This window comes from Protopterus annectens, chromosome 12.part0 (assembly GCF_019279795.1).
Source record: "Protopterus annectens isolate FY-2018-M chromosome 12.part0, PAN1.0, whole genome shotgun sequence".
In the NCBI taxonomy this organism is placed as follows: domain Eukaryota; kingdom Metazoa; phylum Chordata; order Ceratodontiformes; family Protopteridae; genus Protopterus; species Protopterus annectens.
The window spans coordinates 484,878,339-484,895,987 of record NC_056746.1 but is presented as its reverse complement, the minus strand read 5'-3'; the positions used below and the strand labels follow the sequence as shown (position 1 = coordinate 484,895,987).

Genomic DNA, 17,649 nt, shown 5'->3' with positions numbered 1-17,649 from the left:
GGTGTCTGGAAAGGACCAATTCTTGGAAGGCCAGTTTCTGCTAAACCTCGGAGGTTGGACCTGTAGAAATTCCTTTACTGTTTGCACAGATTTTGCTTTTTCTTCCACCTTCTTTAGAATCTCCTGTGCAGGGGAGCCAAATAAACTTTGTTTCTCCATTGGAGCATCTAGGAGCTTAGCCTTGACATTGTCTGGCAGGGATTGCTCTTTTAGCCAGGCATGTCTACGAATTACTGCCCCGGTCATAGCTGATCTAAATGAAGCCTCCAGTGCATCATAGCCGCATTTTAAGAAATGATTACTGACCTGCTGAGAGTTGTGTACCAAATCCTGAAGTGATTTATGGTCTAAAGGTTCAGGAGAAGAAAGCTTCTTATTCAGCTGATCTAACAAATATTCTTGGTACTGTATCATGTGGAATTGACAGTTTAAAGCCCTGGCAGAAAGAGTAGCAGATGTATAAACCTTTTTACCCCATCTCTCTAATGCTCTAGATTCTCTGTCGGAGGGTAGGGGATTTTTGGCAGTGGCAGCTGCAACACCTTTTGGGCCCTGTGAAATAGTTCCTGGATCTGCAGCATGGGCTTTATACAGGTGGAAGTGGGAATCCGGGACCCTGTAATATCTGTCAGGTTTGGCAGGGGCCGGAGGAAGAGAATCAGGTGCAGAACTAACATCATTGTACACATCATCAATTACAGTTAGCACTGGTGGTATGGCTAAGGGCCTATGCTGGGGCAAATGTAAAAAAGTCCTTAGCCTTTTTCTAGAATCAGAAAAATCCTGACCCTGCCATTGAAAGTGTTCCCTCAGAGTGCAAGGTTTCCCCAAAGGAAAATTCTTCAGGAGGGGAGGCAGAAGGGATAGAATCTTCAGCATCTGAATCCTCGTAAGGAGAATAGGCCCCTTCCTGATGGTCTGACAAATCAGATCCATCTGTGGAGTAATCAGAGAAGACAGGTTCAGAGGGCTCAGTCCTAGGCCTTTTGTCTGGTGGAGGTTGGGAGGCCCTGTCTGGGTGAGGTTGGGAACCCCTAATCAAGGAAATAAGGTCCTCAGCAAGACTGAGAATCTGAGAACTTGAGGAAGGCCTCTGAGAAGTAGATTTGGCAGGTAAAGCCTTTGAAATTTTGGCAGCTTTAGCCCTGGAGAAGGCCTTAATACTCATAGAAGCAGGGGGCCTAGCTGCCCCACGTGCAGGAGTAGAAATGTCCAATGGAATGGTGTCGGACAATTCTTGTGCGCTAGCTTCGGTAGGGATTTCTGAAGCCGACTCAGCCAGGGCCTCTCTGGCCTCGGTTGTCAGAGGTACGATTTCGGTAGAAGGAAGAACTGAAGACTCAGTTTCAGCCGAAACAGAGACACTCGCGGTGGGCCTAACCGTGGTTTCAGCCGAAACCGCGAGTGTCGGTCCTTTTCCCTGCGTTTTTTGGCCAAATGCATAGTCGGAGTCTCCGACGGCATTTTATATGCAAAAGCGGATCCGAAAAACTCTTTTGCAAACTCCGACCGATGTCTAAGAGTCCGTCGGTTGAAGGAGGCACAGGCTAAACAAGCTGATACATCGTGGTCTGGGCCTAAGCAAGGAAGGCAGTAAGAGTGGAAATCCTTATGAGGTATTTGTTTCCCACAAGTTAAACAATTATTTACTTTGTCTGACATAGGCTGAGGCAAGAAAGAGTCCCCAACGGGGTACTTAGCTGTTTTCGAAGTATTCGGTAGCTGAATCTCTGGATCTGACCGACCGGCACTTGCGAACAGCTTCTGCTTCGGGCACCGCGCGGCAAGAAAGACTGAGGAAAATGGCGTCGGCTGATGCCTTTATACCCCAGAAGCTATGACGTCGGGGAAAGTGCGACATCAGCCGAGGCCAGACCCAGACTTTGGAATCCGGCCGACCGAAGGGCTGCCTGAGGCAGGACAACCCATTTGTTATGACTGCAGATGCATCCTTGAAGGACATCTGTGGATGAAGGCAAGGTGGTTCATACAGCCTACCTTGATCTGGCCAAGGCAGTTGATACCATTCCCCACTCAGGAATCATAGAAAAACTCACTAAGCTAGGCATCAACTCCTATATCACTAGATGGGTTGCAAACTGGCTCACAGACAGAACCCACAGGAAAGTAGCTGATTCCAAGTCAGACTGCTGACCAGTCATGAATGGAGTCCCACAGGGATTGGTCCTGGGTCCTCTCCTGTTTGATATCTACTTCTCAGAAGTCCAGGCCAACACGAAGAGACTCTGGCTGACAAAGTTCACAGACTACTGCAAGTTGACAGCCATTATTAACTCCCCAAGTGATGTTGACATCCTACAGAAAGGCCTCACTGAGACCAACGACTGGTGTCAGAACCATGGCCTTAAGCTCAATGCCAAAAAATGTGTCATCATCCCCTTTGGGAAAGACCCAGTTCCCATGAATTCCCACATCGACGATAGTCCACTGAACACAGAAGGCATTATAAGAGATCTGGGAACACAGATTGACAGCAACCTCTCTTTTGACCACCAGAAAGTCCTTCTATGTGGCACATCTCATTACTAAGGGTTTTGCATCCAGGAAGAAAGAGGTCATTGTCTCCCTCTACTCTTCCCTCATTAGGCCATTCATCGAGTACAATGCCCCATTTGGCATGAACCTCACTAGACACCTGCAATAACAGGAGAGGCAGCAAAAGTACCTCACAAAGAGGATCCTAGGCCTTACTTGTCCTATATGGACAGACTCAAAAATCTCCAACTATTCTCTGCCTCATATCACCTACTTAGAGGCGATCTCTGCTTGACTTACAAAGCCATGTCTGACCCAGCTTTGTTAGAAATGTACATCTAAAGAAATCCCAATCCCTCAGCACCACATGCTACAGAGACCTCAACCTTATTAACATAATCAACAGAACATGCTGAAGGGACAGGTTCATAAACCAGAGACTGCTCGTGCTATGGAATAGACTTCTCACACAAATTAAACAGAGCACCTCACTGGCCCTCTTCAAGAAAAATCTTGATGAGTGGATGGGAAATAGAAGATTCATCTCAGGGATCATTCCAGTGGCTCTACTCGACACAGGCACTGGGAATGAATGTCGGGTGGCACGATGCCAGGACAATCCTATGGGCTAGGCTTGTAAAGGCTCCAGGGCCATTAGCCTAGTACACACCTATGAACCTATAATTATATCAATATAAACTAATATAAAAGCAACAAGTTAATACCTCTTTACTTGCACTAGACAGAGGTCAAATATTAATTCAGTGGAGTTTGCCATTGTGTAAGCTTTAAGAAGAAATCTTTTAAAATCTTGTACATAGCACGGTTTTGGAATTATTGATTCAAATATGAACTAGTAATATTTGATGCCTAGAGGCTTCAATAGGAGGTAACTGCAGATGCACCTGAAGGCGTCACTCGGATGTAATGAGTTATCCACAACAGCTAAAAAAATACAGGACACAGGCAATCAGACCGACGATCAAGAGATGGTGTTCGGACTGGCAGCAAAGAAGTTCTAGGGATGGTACTCCAGGCATCACCTTTATGCCCTACGCTATATGTGAGGAGCATTCACGTGACGTACAGCATACCTTAAAGCAACCTGAGGCTTTTATATACTGGCCGGACGTCGGGCTGCCCTAGTCAGGGATTCCAAGATGTTAAGAATACTGAATCAAACACAAGTTCAGTCCCAAACAAGGCAAGATATGAACACAAATATAGATAAAATATAAAATTTATGACACTATGCCCTACGCTATGTGGGGAGCATTCACGTGATGTTCAGTATACCTTAAAGCAACCTAAGGCTTTTATATACTGGCCGGACATCGGGCTGCCCTAGTCAGGGATTGCAAGATGTTAAGAATACTGACTCAAACACAAGTTCAGTCCCAAACAAGGCAAAAGATATGAACATAAATATAGATAAAATGTAAAATTAATGACACAAGGTAAGTACTTTCACGGTTGATAACAGCTTCATCAGACAACAACATAACACAATGTGGTTTAAAAAGTTATACTAACCAATGAAAAAGTTATTTTAATTAGCAGGAGCAATTCCAGTATTTAAAGTGCAAATGCACCATTAATGCTTTAAAGGTCTCTGCTTCAAGAAAGGTTTTAAAGAAACCATATCATTAATTCCGGGGTAGGAGTCAGCCTTAAAGAACAAAATCCACTTTTATTCACAGGCTTCTGTCTTGCACTTAAGATCACCACCTCTACTCCCTTCTAATACAATTTCCAAGACAAAAAAACTTAAAATTATGTCCCTCTCCTGCTGCAGTAACATGTTTAGCAAGGGCACTAGTGCTCTTGCAATTCCTAATGTCACGTACATGCTCCAGGATTCTGTCCCTAAAAGGGTGATTGGTTTTTCCAATATAGTAGACATCACATGCGACACACTTTGAATAGTAAACAATGTTCCTAATACTGCAATCTGCATAAAAAGGGAACTCAACAAAGCATCGAAATATAGAATGTAGAGAACTAGGTGCACTAAAAATATGCTTACATGCCTCACAATATCTACATAGAAAACTGCCAAACCTCTGAGACTCTAATATTGGACTACTATCTTTCCTATAACAGAGTTGCTGTTTAATTGATCTATTATTCTTAAAAGAGAAATTAGGTTTATCAACAACTATACTCCTCAAATCATGGTTGGCATAGAGAATGTTCCAATTTTCCGTAACAATACTGCAACATGAGTTAATATCACTAGAGAAAGTTAGTGGAAATCTAACCTTCCTACCATTAGTTTCTCCCTGTGACATTAGGGATGTTGGTGGAACATCAAGACAAAAAGGTCTGCCTCTAGTACCTCTATCAAGAGATACTAACCGTATACATTCTTCTACCTCTCTCTCACTGTACCCTCTCGCTAAGAAATCCTATTTCAATTTAGCAAATGCTCCCTTTAGCTCAGCATCATCACTGCAGCATGTGAGGTCTACTATATTGGGAAAACCAATTGTCCTTTTAGGGACAGAATCCTGGAGCATGTACTTGACAAATTGAAATTGTATTAGAAGGGAGTAGGGGTGGTGATTTGAAGTGTAAGACAGAAGTCTGTGAACAAAAGTGGATTTTGTCCTTTAAGGGTGACACCTACCCCTTTATTAATGATATGGTTTCTTTAAAACCTTTCTTGAAACAGGGACCTTTAAAGTATTAATGGTGCATTTGCACTTTAAATACTGGAATTGCTCCTGCTAATTAAGATACCTTTTTCATTGGTTAGTATAACTTTTTAAACGACATTGTGTTATTATGTTGTTGTCTGATGAAGCGGTTATTAACTGTGAAGCGGTTATCAACTGTGAAAGCGTTTACCTTGGGTCATTAAACTTTATATTTTATTTATATTTGTGTTCATTTCTTTTGCTTTGTTTGGGGACTGAACTTGTGTTTGATTCATTGTTTTATTTTAGTTTTTTTGCCCCATTCTTGGTAGTTAGTTTTTTTGGTTATGTTAAGAATACTGCAACAGTGAATGGAAGGACATCTCTTCTTTCATTAAATGATGAATGTCTTGCAAAGCTGTTTGAAATAACACCTGGAGAAGTATGCCAAATTAAAATGATGTACTTACCACAATGACAGATCCTTACTGACCATCTCTGTCTGTCTTGATGATTGGGTTATCTGCCCATATGGCATATCTGAACTAGCAACTTTGTACAAAGGCTCCTCCAGTGCTTGAGCTTCTCCCCTGTCCCGTAGTGCAGTGCATTCCGCCTATTCCATTAGATACCAAGGAACCAAAAAAGGTGTGGACAAAGGTTTTAGACTTAGATATACCATGTCTATCCGGGAAAAATGACGACAATGTTTATGGGGGACAGTAGGTGGGATACTGAGATGAAAGGAGAGGCACAATAAGCATCTATAATTTTGCTAAATATGTAACTTTCTTATCCTACATTGTCCTGTCCACCTATCTTAACAGTTGAGGCAGAATCTCCAGCTGCTTTCTTCCTAGTCCTTATCCTTATCGTGGCAGGATATTCCAGAGAATGACAGAAGCAATGGAAGCTCTGTATCTCAATATGAGACTAAGTTTATAGAGTTTGAAAAAGTGTGAACTGTTGACAAAGTTGGTACAGCACCAATGCCCCCTATGGAAGAGAATTTGAAGTAAGCTGTGGAGGTTGAGACCGATGTAGCAGAATGGGTATTGGGCCCTTGAACCTTGAGGGTAGGGGTTTGTCATGCATGGAGTAAATGAAAGATATGCAATCTGAAAAGCCACTCTGGAAGCATTTTGTGCTGTCTTGCTGGATGGGAGATAGGAAATTTACCCTGGGGATCACGTCAGTTGCCCTGCAAGGCAGGGGTCCAGGGAAGTAAATACTGTAGGAAGAAATAGCCAGGGAATTGTTATGGCTAGGCTTGTATAGGCCCTAGGGCCATGGCCGGCCTTAGGCATAGGCCAACTAGGCAGCCGCCTAGGGCGCCGGTCTAGCACGGGCACTTTTCCAGTATTTATTTGGTGTAGGTAGACCAGGATGGGGGCACCAGGTGATGAGTTGGGGGCACCGTGGAGCCCTTTTGCCTAGGTCACCAGTTGACCTAGGGCCACTCCTGCCTAGGGCCGATAGGTTCATAGGTTGGTACTATGCTATGAAAAAGATAAATAAAACTGGTCATCTTCCCTAACTGTTTTTCTCCTGTGAAGGTAGAATCGGAGTCATCTATGCACATTTAATATACATAAAATAAATTATTCTTTGTTAGAACAGTTTGGAAAGAAGACTAGTAAATGAATGACCTTGTTAAAGGCATTCTCCAATACTATTTTAGAAAGGAAGGAAGGATTTGATACAAGACTGCCTCTGTCTCTACAAAGAATCATATACGGTGATTTCCTGAATAAAGCATGAGGCTCAGATATTCACTATGTTGATGCAACTGCAGCTAGACATGAAGTCTTCCAAGAAAGGTATTTTAAGGATGAATTCAAGGAAGGCTCAAAGGATGGATTTCTGAGAGCCTGAAGTACAAATGTAAGATCCCACGGTATGATGGTGTCTTTTATGGGAGGTCTAAGAAGAAAGGTGCCCATTCAGAAAGGCAATGCATATCTTTTGGGAAGCTAGAGAATTTGAGTTGAAGCCAGTGTGGAAAACTGAAATGGCTATAAAATGGACTTTGGCAGTGGATTATCGCTAGAAAATGCAATATGGAAGGCATGGGAGCACAGTATGGACCCAAACCTTGATTTATTGTCCAAAAAGAAAATATATTCCATTTACTCTTATAAAATGTCCTAGTAGACTGCTTCTGTGAATCAGTTAGAATTTAACGGGAAGGTAATGCTCGATTATTGACCATCACTAAAATTAGTTCCAAAGGTGGTTATGTAAGCTTTTCCAGCACAAAATTGAGATCCCAAGAGGAGAAATGGGTTTCCTTGGAGGGTTAAGATGCAGGACTCTACTCAGGAATAGTTTGATCTCTGCTCTGGCCATAACAGGGGGGTTGAAAGGCAAGCAGGCACCGATGGCTAACAGGAGAACTTTGACAGAAGAGTAAGCCTAGCCTGCAAATATATTCTATGACAGCAGGGACCACTGATAAGCGGGTTTTAACTGTGATTGCGGAATAAATAAGACATTTTTTTTTCATTTAGCTGTGAAAGATTTTTCTTGTAGTGGCTCACCTGGCTTCCTGTAGGACAGATTAGAATCCTGCCATCCAGAGTCAGGCTGGGTGAGGAAAGATTTGGGTGGAGAATCAATCCTTTTTGTTGAGGGATAAGGTCTGGTTGTAGAGGCATTTTCCTGCAACTTCGATTTGTCAGGTGAAATAATGGGAAAACCAATGTTGTCTGGCCCAGAAGGGAGCCAGTAAAAGGAGATTTAGTGCTTCCTTTTGTGCCTTTAGAAGAATTTTTGGAAGAAGAGGTAGTGAAGGGAAGGCATAGGGGAACTTCCCTGTCCACTGGAAGGAGAAGGCATTTGTCCTCCAGGTTGAGGGACAAAGTTTCCTGGTGTAGAACTGGGGGAGCTAATGGTTGGTTGGTGATGCAAACTGGTCCATCTGTAGTGTGCCCCACTGATAAGCGATGGTCTTGAACACCTGTCTGTTCAGGGTCCATTCATGGGGGCCCTCCAAGAAGCAGCCTAGGGAATCTGCCATACTGTCCTATGAGGGAATGTATGTGACTGTGTGGGGTATGTCCATCTGGGTGGCTAAATTCTATGCCTCCAGTACTAACCTGCACAACTGGTAAGATCTGGTGCCTCACTGTGTACCACATGATTGTGATGTTGTTCATGTACATTAGGAGTGGTAGGGTTTTCATAGGTGACATAAGGTCTGTGGTGCTCGCAGAAGAGCCCTCAATTCCTTCAATCAGATGTGCTCCTTAAGTAATGATGGATGCCATCTGCAATGTCCCCTTTGTGATCGTGTCCATGCCTTGTCTAAAGCATCTATGTGAATTTCTTGAACAAGATAAGACAGTGTGAAGGGACGGTCTGCATTGAGACTGACTTGCTCCTTTCACCTAAGCAGTTCCTTTTTGAAGCAAGGGAGGGGAGGGATCAGGGTGTCCAAAACAGTGGGAGTGTTGAAACAATGTAGACTTCAGATATGACTGTAGTTTCCTCATATGAAGTCCGGCTAGTGAAAGCACTGGAATGGTGGCTGCCACAAAACCAAAAATTCTTAAGATCTCCCTTGCTGTGCAGTGTGTTACAAAGGAGAGAGCCAGGCAGAATTTAGACAGGCACTGAGCTGTCTCCTGAGGAAGGAAGTCATGCATTTTCTTTCTGTCTAGTCTGTAACCCAGGAAAACCAGGTCTTGTGTAGGAACCATGTGGAATTTTTTTTTTTTTTTTTTAGTAGTTGAATGTGAATCCTAGACGTGTCCGGAGTTCAAGAGTGAAGTCTAGATACTGGAGAAAGATGCATGGGGAGACAAGCCTGGATCAGCAGGTCATCCAGGCAAGGAAAAGTAAATATTTGAATTCCTTGGATGAGACAGAACGTCACCACTTGTGCTAGACACTTTGTGAACACCCTGTGCTGTGGAAAGAGCAAAAGGCACAGCAGTAAATTGAAAGTGTGATGAGCCACAGAATAACCTGAGGAATTTCCTACAAGGAGGACAAATAGGTATGTGCAGGTATACATCTGCTAGTCCAGGGACACTAGAAAAGCCTGAGGGAGAATGAAAGGCAAAAGTGTGAAGAGACAGCATTTTGAAAGCTGGTAGTTTCAAGAATGTGTTGAGAAGGGAAAGGTCTAGGATGGGCCTCCATTGTTGTCCTTTTCTTGGCACTAGAAAGATTCTGGAGTAGAAGTCCTTTTCCATACAGTCATTTGGGACTTGTTTGATGGTCCCTAATTCGGGATGTCCTGAATAATGGGAACAAAGAAAGAAAGAAAGAAAGCTGATTGTTAGGAGGATGTGGCATGCATTTCAGGGGAGGAGTAGTCTGCCAGAACATGGCATAACTATCCTTGATGAAGGACAGAACCCAGCTGTCTGTGGTAGTTCTTTCCCACAAGTCTTTTGGAAATAGGGGTAAGGAGATTGAGGGCAAGGGAGGAAGGGGGTTTGAAGGTAGTTACAGACTTATTTCCAAAGGGAGGCCTCCCAGATGGAGATTTCCTATGAGGTTTGTCAGAGTACCTTTTCCTAGAAGTTTTTCTGGGATTTTGAGTTCTCCTAGGATCCTTTCTGTGGAAGGATGAAGACTTAAGACGGGTAGTTCCTACGGTATCTAGGAACTGAGGAAAGTAGAATCTGCCTGCAGTCTTTCATAATCTTCTTTTGGTCTTGGAGAGTTTGAACAGACTGGAAGCCTGAGGAGCAAACGAAACATCTTTGTCCAAGGGGGAGTCAATGTTTTGACTAAAGTTCTTATGAACAGGCTGGCTATGGCTAAGTATCCATGCACACCTGCTAACAACAAACCCAGCAGCTGCTGCCCTAAAAGAGGCATCTACAGCATCATAACTACACTTAATGATGTGTCTGGCTATATGAGTGGCCTGAGAAAGTAGATTTTGCATTTGTTGCTTTGATTCTGCAGTCTGAGTGGCCATAACCTTACTCAAGGACTGACGTGCAGAAATCAAACATTTGGTCATTTCAGACTGACAGTTAACTGCCCTAAAAAAAAGGTAGGCCTGAGTGACCTGATCCAAGCCTTCTCCTATCCCTAACCCTACTATCCTTGCCTGTCATAAGAGCATTAGCACTCAGCAGGAGTTTAGAGGGTTTTGTCTATAGAAAAAGACACTGCAGAAGGGTCAGCCACCGGATTCTTGTACAAGTATTTAAGGTCATAAGTCTAGTCTTTTTAGAGCTGGTGACTGAGAGTCAAGTGCTGAAAAGGTGGACTGGAAGGCATCCTGGAAAGCCTCACATACAGGAGGGACTGTGGAGGCAGGAGTGCCCATTCTCGAGAAGCACTAGTACCTCTTCTGTACATCAGAAATTTGTATAGATTGCCATTCAAAATGTTTCATCATATTCTGGACAGCTTCTCCAAAGGAAGCCTCCTCAATAGGAAAATCTGCTGAAAGAAAATCCTATTCATCCAAAGAGATTCGTCCTGGAGAGTGTAATTGAGAGGAACAGTCTTAACAATGGTCTGAGTCATAATCTTGCTCATCCTCAAAAGAAGATGATACAATGGTAAGCTTTTGAGGTGTAGCCTGTGGCTGTAGAGACATAAAGGAAGGAGACAAAGGAAGGAGATTTCAGAGCTATAAAAGCAATAAACAAGCCCTGGAAAAAAATCAGTCCACTTCCTTTTCAATACCTGGTGAGAGGGAAGTGACATGCCTAGTCTTTTGTTTTTTTTTTCTTTTTTGGTGCGACATCTGCCTGGATGAGACACAGAGGTTTGGAACCCTGCCATATCTCTATTAAAGTACCTGGGATCTCCTTCCTAATACCTGAGGTAAACTGTCAGAGCCCTCAGAAATGACAAGTCACAGTTCATCTGAAGTGCCTCCAGTCTGCAGGCATCAAGAGTCATACCTGCCTCCAAAGAGGTCTCAGTATCATGCAACTGAGAAGTAACCTGACATACACCCCAGTTTCTGCAACCTCAGTGGGTATGTCCAAATCCGAAACAGACTGTGTATCTGTTCTGGGCCTCTTAAGCTTTATCTTTGGCAGTAGGGGGATTTCTTGGGATGTGGATTCCACCATCTTGGAATGGACTAGGCATTTAAGATGCTGAATTTTCAGAAAGGTGTTGGAAGAGGAAAGCTTTGAACTAATGGCTTTGGGAACAAACGACTGATAAATGGAATGTGCCTTGTTTTTGAATTCCAGGTCTAGACAGAAGTGTGGAAATCCTGTTATGGAATCTGCCTATTGCAACACGGCCTACCCCTCCTAGCTGACATCTAACAACTTTGAAAAAATACTGTAAGCAAAAAGTCATAGGAAGATTCCCCAATGGGACACTTATCTGAGTAAATGATCAAGCAAAGTAATGGTACCAACAACCAAATGACGATAAGTCGGATGGATACATGATATCCATTTGGGCTGCAGTGAGATACATGTTTGCATATCTGTCTATACAGACCTACACTTAAGAGCTGAGGTCATGAGTTGGATGTACGGACCTAAGGACGGTAAAGCTTTGATATCCTGGCCGGACATCAGTACTGAAAACCCATATGTCAGGAATACTGCAACAGTGATTTCAGTCAGAAAATCAGCTGCATTGTGAAAGATTAGCCTGATAAGTTATAAAAAGTTATAAAAGTCTGAGTGAGAGACGAAAAGCCAAAACAACCACAAAGACTTTTCAGAAAGGACTTGGTGGTTTACAAACTCAACAAATCACTATCTCCGAGAAGAACACTGACATTCAACCCCGAACAGCAAATCAGATTAGAACAGCATAGTCTGCCAAATGATGATCCAGTGTCTGTGAAGTACTGACAACATCCTCTACTGATGCAACAACTAGAAGCTGTCTTAAAGCAGATCCTAGATCCTGTTTTTGTGTATCCCAATATGTCTAAAGTAGACACACCAAAGTACCAGATAGCCGTTATCATGGCACACATTTAATCAAAATGAAACAATGCAGTCTAGATTGATACCAGAAAATCCAGACACGCTACCAGTGCTAACTCGTAAACTCAAGTGATCACACATAAACAAGTGAAGTTACTCAGCTTTCTCAGGTTTGTACCTGTTATGTTGGTGGCAAGGAGACTAGGGGCAACATTGGACTTCACAGATGCCAACTTTCTGGGGAGAAAATAACCTCTATGTTCTGCAGACTTCCCCTGGTGTTTTATTTCCTCTTTTCCATTATTCTCTGAAATTAATCTGTACCTGTCTTCTGCTTCCTCCTGAAAGTCTTAATTTTTTTCACTCCAAAATGTTTCCAGTCTACCTAAAGAGAATGAGATGAAAGCAGTCTCCTTCTCCAGAACTGGCAGCTTTAATTTCCAGCTGATGAAATTCCCAGAGGCATGCCCTTCTTTGCAGAGTCACATGATTAAAATTCTTACACAAGACAGAATGCTAGATAAAAAGCAGTGGGTGTCTCAGATAGGAATCTGGAAGGTATACTCACAATAATCATCCGACTGTTTCATTTCTTGAAAAGAGTAAGATGCCAGATGTTAAATAAAAGTAGATGAAAATAAGTCCAGAATTACATAAAACAGGTATCACAGAATGAAGGTATAAAAAACATTTGGAAAATGATGGGACCTGAAGGCAAACTATGAACACAACACTAAGCTCTGTTCCAAGGCAGAAAAGAACACAGGAACAAGTGGAGGCACCAACCATTTTGTAAGGAAGATGTTAATGGGTGGTGACATCAGAGGTAGTGCCACTTCTAACAATAGACAGAGACGCCTGCAACACTGATAAGATCCACAGCTGTGTGCTGCAAAAAGCACCCAGAAGGCACTACACTTATTCCTTTTAATGAGCATCCATCTACTTCATACTAGGTATATTTAGCTAAGTGACCCTTCTAACATTCCTTTCACTGGTGCTCTTCCCTCTATTTACCAAATCAGCTGTGCAAGATGGCTCTGAAGACCCTGCATTTCCCTGGTGTTACATGCTGTTAAATTACTGCCATCAATGACAAATAAGGATGCCATCGGAAAGACCAAAGCACAACAAACCCATCTAATCGCCACACCAGCATTCCTACCTGACAGGTCTAGGCCTCAGTTTCAACCTCAAATGCAGGCTCCTTCCTATGACAAACAAGAAAAAGATACAGAGAGTGCAAGAGTAGGAATAGAGAAAAAGTGTGGACTATGGTAGCGAAAATCCTTCACCCAGGCACAAAAAATGCCGGTGCAGCCCAAGGAGAGCTCGTTTCTTGAAAACATGGAATCTACTACAAATAATTTCATGTTATATTCTTATGGCACACTTGCTCACCATCACTTGCTCGAAAAGGCAGGTGTTTTAATTCCCACTATCACAATCTTCTGTAATTACTTAGCTGTCCAACATCCTATCCTACAAAACTGTATAGGCTTACCAGGGCCATCATTTCCTTCCTCCTCCCTAATCCTAAAATCTCCTTCCTGCTCCCTAAACTTAAAACTCCTTTCTCAACAGTTGCCCTAATCTACACTACCATCCTCTTTCTCTCACTGTACTTACCTCACTCAAACTCGAAAAATGCATTCAAGTAAGGTGCGGTACCTACTTGCCTGGATTCGTATTAGAGTTTGATTACCAGTGGCAGCCTACCTGAACTACAAGGTGCACTCGTCCTTGGTTTCAAGTAATCCTCAAGTGCTTGGAAGTGCTTGTAGTAGACCTGCAAAGATGGAGTACAGCACTTCACACCTGATGGTGAGCAGTAGTTGCCACTAGTTGGATGTGCCTCACAAATCATTTTAAGATAAACAAAACTCCACCAATAAACTGAAACCGATTTAATATTTTTACACACTGCTAGCAGGGCTCCAGCAACATATTTTTCCGACGAAAACTGTCATAAAATATGTAAAACAAAACTGTATATAAATATACTATAAATTCCAGTACCATGCTTAATCTGGAAAGTAAAGGCCCCTAGAGTTTAAACAAAAAAAAGGGTCAAACAAAAGATGAAGCTTTTCTGGACAATTCTGTGAGTTTTCTACACACATTCTCAACAATGACGAGATGCTATTTTACACAGCACCCTACTCAGCAGATTCCCCCCTTACTAAGAGGCTACAAACATATTATAACAGGGTCACATAGTTAAAGGGCCAGGGCTGAAAGTTACTGTGAAGCGAGGCAGTCTCACTAGTCTCAAATAAAACTTACATAACTTCTCTAGAAAAAAATGGAACAGCATTTTTTTTATTTATTTAGTTTTCCATTACCTATTTCATCTAATTCACAGTCAAATGCAACACAATGCTTAAATACACAATAGCAGTGGATTTACTTCAAACCATGGTAATACCTCATCAGCAGTTGCAGCATTAAGCAAACAAAAGCCTAACAATCAATGCACAACATTATGCAAGCTTGTTAAAGCAGCAGATGTTTGGGGAGGGGGGGGCTGTTAAGGTCAGCTCACCATTACGCAGAGGCAGAAAATATTTCACTGCCAACAGTACATTCTGTAAAGATGTCAGCAACCGAGTATGCTAAGCATCCAACCTCATTACAACTTCTAACTAGTGGAATGCGTGCAATGCAACAGACTGAGAACCTTGAGTCTCTATCACACATGTACAAGGAAAAAAGCCATCCTTACACTATGACAGTCTCTAAGACACCACTTCCAAGGTCTGACTCCTACAAAGGATGAATGGACAGCAGCCATGATAATTTGCTGAGCCCTGGGTAACAGAGATCAACAGGGCTGAGGAAAAATACAATAACAATCTTCATCTGAACAGCAAAGAAGGGAAGTATAAGCATTTCACACATTTAATGCATTGAGAGTTGGGACACTTCAGTTAGGGTAAGTAAAGCCTTAGACAAAGAAGCAACCAACTCTGCGCTCACCCTTGTGTGTAGAGTTTTTCTGCTATCTTCATGGCCTCTTTAGCATTGATTTTCAGTTTGCGTGAAGCCAATTTTTCAAGTTCCTTTTTAAAAAATGATAAAATAATGTTATATGAGGTGATCAAAGCATTTTCAAAAAAAAACATTAACATGTTACTTTTCATATTCAGTTACCCCAAAGAAAAAAAAATGTAATCACCACCATCTTCCAGTTACACAACAACATTGTTCTGTTACTAGTATACAACAGGAGTGCCCTACAGGTAATATGTAACTGATTGAGAAAATGTGTCTAGTTTTAAAGAGAACTTAACTTTTATGAAGGAGCTGTTACACGGGAATCTTTCAACAGGCTTAATACATGTCTTTGTTCATAACTGATATAATGTGAACCCATGACAGTGCAATTATAATGCTTATTATTTAATTCTAATATTTTCTGCAAAAATAGACCCCATTATACGCATCTGAAGAATAATCTGTAGAAGTATAAAACACACCACCTTACAAAGGTAACAAGTAGTCAGTTTCCCCAAAAATGACAATGCTAACATATGTCTGAACAAAGGTAACCACCCCACTTCTGCAAAGAGTTACAAGCTTGTGTTGTTACACCCACACTTCACCTCTATAGAAGTTCTGTAGACTGATGATTCTACTCAACTAATGACAATGTAGTTCACTGAGACATGACAAATTGCTCCTGATTCAATACAATAGTGAACTGATGAGGAATGATTTGGTAAAGTCTGTTTAGTCACATATGCTTTGCCAATGTGTGCATAACGACAGTGAGGTTGGGTTACTTGGGCTATAGCAAACAAACAGAGAGCACCCCTGCACTACCAGGCTATAACTCATACCACACTTTTCGGCCATCTAACCTGGACTGAAACACCAAAGGTGGGGGTGTGTCCATATTCATTAATGATATACACACCTCCAGGCTAGTTGCTCAGCATAATGCATCCGAGGTTATCCAAGTGCAACTAACTCTTGGCAAAACTGCAATCCAAATTGTAGCTTGCTACAGATCCCCCACCATGCCCCAGGATTCCCACTCCTCTTTTCTTGATGTACTGGAAAATATTAGGGTTCAACCAAACACCCTAATAATGGGTGACTTCAACTACTCCACCATTAACTGGGAAAACTACTCATGTACTAACTCCTTAGCGCAACACTTTCTGGAATTTATAAACTCCAATGCCCTAGATCAACTTATCCACACTCCCACCAGGGGCAACAATATCCTAGACCTAGTCATTACCAACATGAGTGACCGGTGTTCCACACCTGAAGTCAACTCCTCGTTGGTCCGATCCGACCATAACTAATCACCCTTGATATCCACATCTCACCCCCACCCCCCATTAAGGAAACCACAGTAAGAAATTTCTCCAAAGCCAACTTCATGCTTCTTAAGACAGAAGTAGTGAACTTCACGACACCCATGCAGATGGACAATACAGTTACAACTGCTGAATCCTACACAAATGCGCTCTATAAGCACCTACATGAGTGCATGGATCGTGCTATCCCAAACAGAACAAAGACGCTATCCTCCAAAAAAGGAAGCCAATCTGGTGGTCCCCTGCCATAAACAAACTGTACAACAGAAGGAAGAAACTGTTGCAAAAGAGAGTAAAATCCCATGAGTGGAGGAGCTCCCTGGTCAGTCTCAGTAAGAAGCTGAGATCCCTTATAAGATCCTCCAAAGCTAGCTACGAAAATAAAATTGCCACTAATTCCAAGGACAACCACAAAGCAACTAATGACAATGTAGTTCACTGAGACATGACAAATTGCTCCTGATTCAATACAATAGTGAACTGATGAGGAATGATTTGGTAAAGTCTGTTTAGTCACATATGCTGTTTAGTCACTCTCCTGTTTAACTTTTCCTTCCTAACAGTTAACTTGATTAAACACCTCTACCCTATCTAAACTTACTCTACCCTCACTTGTCTTTTTCCACTTAACCCTTTCTCCCTTAACTTTACTACCAACTTTTCTCCTTACCTTCTAACTTGCTTTTTTTTTTTTAGCTTGCCTAACTACTAGCTTTCTCTTCACTCTGTGTAATACCATCACTCTTCTCTACCTCGGACCATTGATTAATTTTTATATACCTCCACTACAGTTATCCTTTACTCAACTGTATTTTCTTGTGCCTGAATTTATTTCCTCAACCACATAGCGTGAACTGTTATCTTAATCTTACTGTAACATACTTAAGTTAGTTAAGTCAATCTGTATTCTGTTGAGACTTTTTGATTTGATTTGTTTTGTGTTTTGTTCTCTGTTAAAAAGTTTGAGCTACTTAGTTAAGTAGTTTTCATGTATGCCGTAGTCTATTAGTGGAGCTTTTCTCCTCGGGCCTCTGCTGAAAATGGACATGTATCCAGCCAGACTAGCCCGGTTAACAAATGTAAAATAAATAAATAAATAAAAATTCTATAGCTATGTCAAGAATCTCAATGGCAACACCCAGATCTGCTCCGAGTTACAGCACAAAGGCATGAAAATTACAGAACCAACTGATATTGCCAACATCCTGGCAGATAGGTTCAGTGCCCCCCCTCACCCCACTCTCTAAAGCCAAAAACACAGCATCCATGGGACCGGACAACATCCCAGGCTGCGTTTTACACGAA

At 42.1% G+C, this 17,649-nt stretch overlaps 1 protein-coding gene across 3 annotated transcripts in view; it reads right to left on the bottom strand.

Moving 5' to 3' along the window:
• TOP3A (DNA topoisomerase III alpha) overlaps positions 1 to 17,649 on the bottom strand; it is a 1,120,433-nt gene that overhangs the window by 529,141 nt on the left and 573,643 nt on the right. For all 3 annotated transcript variants that reach the window (XM_044089591.1, XM_044089590.1, XM_044089593.1), the window contains one exon: positions 14,993 to 15,075. In XM_044089591.1, the coding sequence (XP_043945526.1) occupies positions 14,993 to 15,075 (83 nt within the window). The remainder of the gene's footprint in view (positions 1 to 14,992; positions 15,076 to 17,649) is intronic.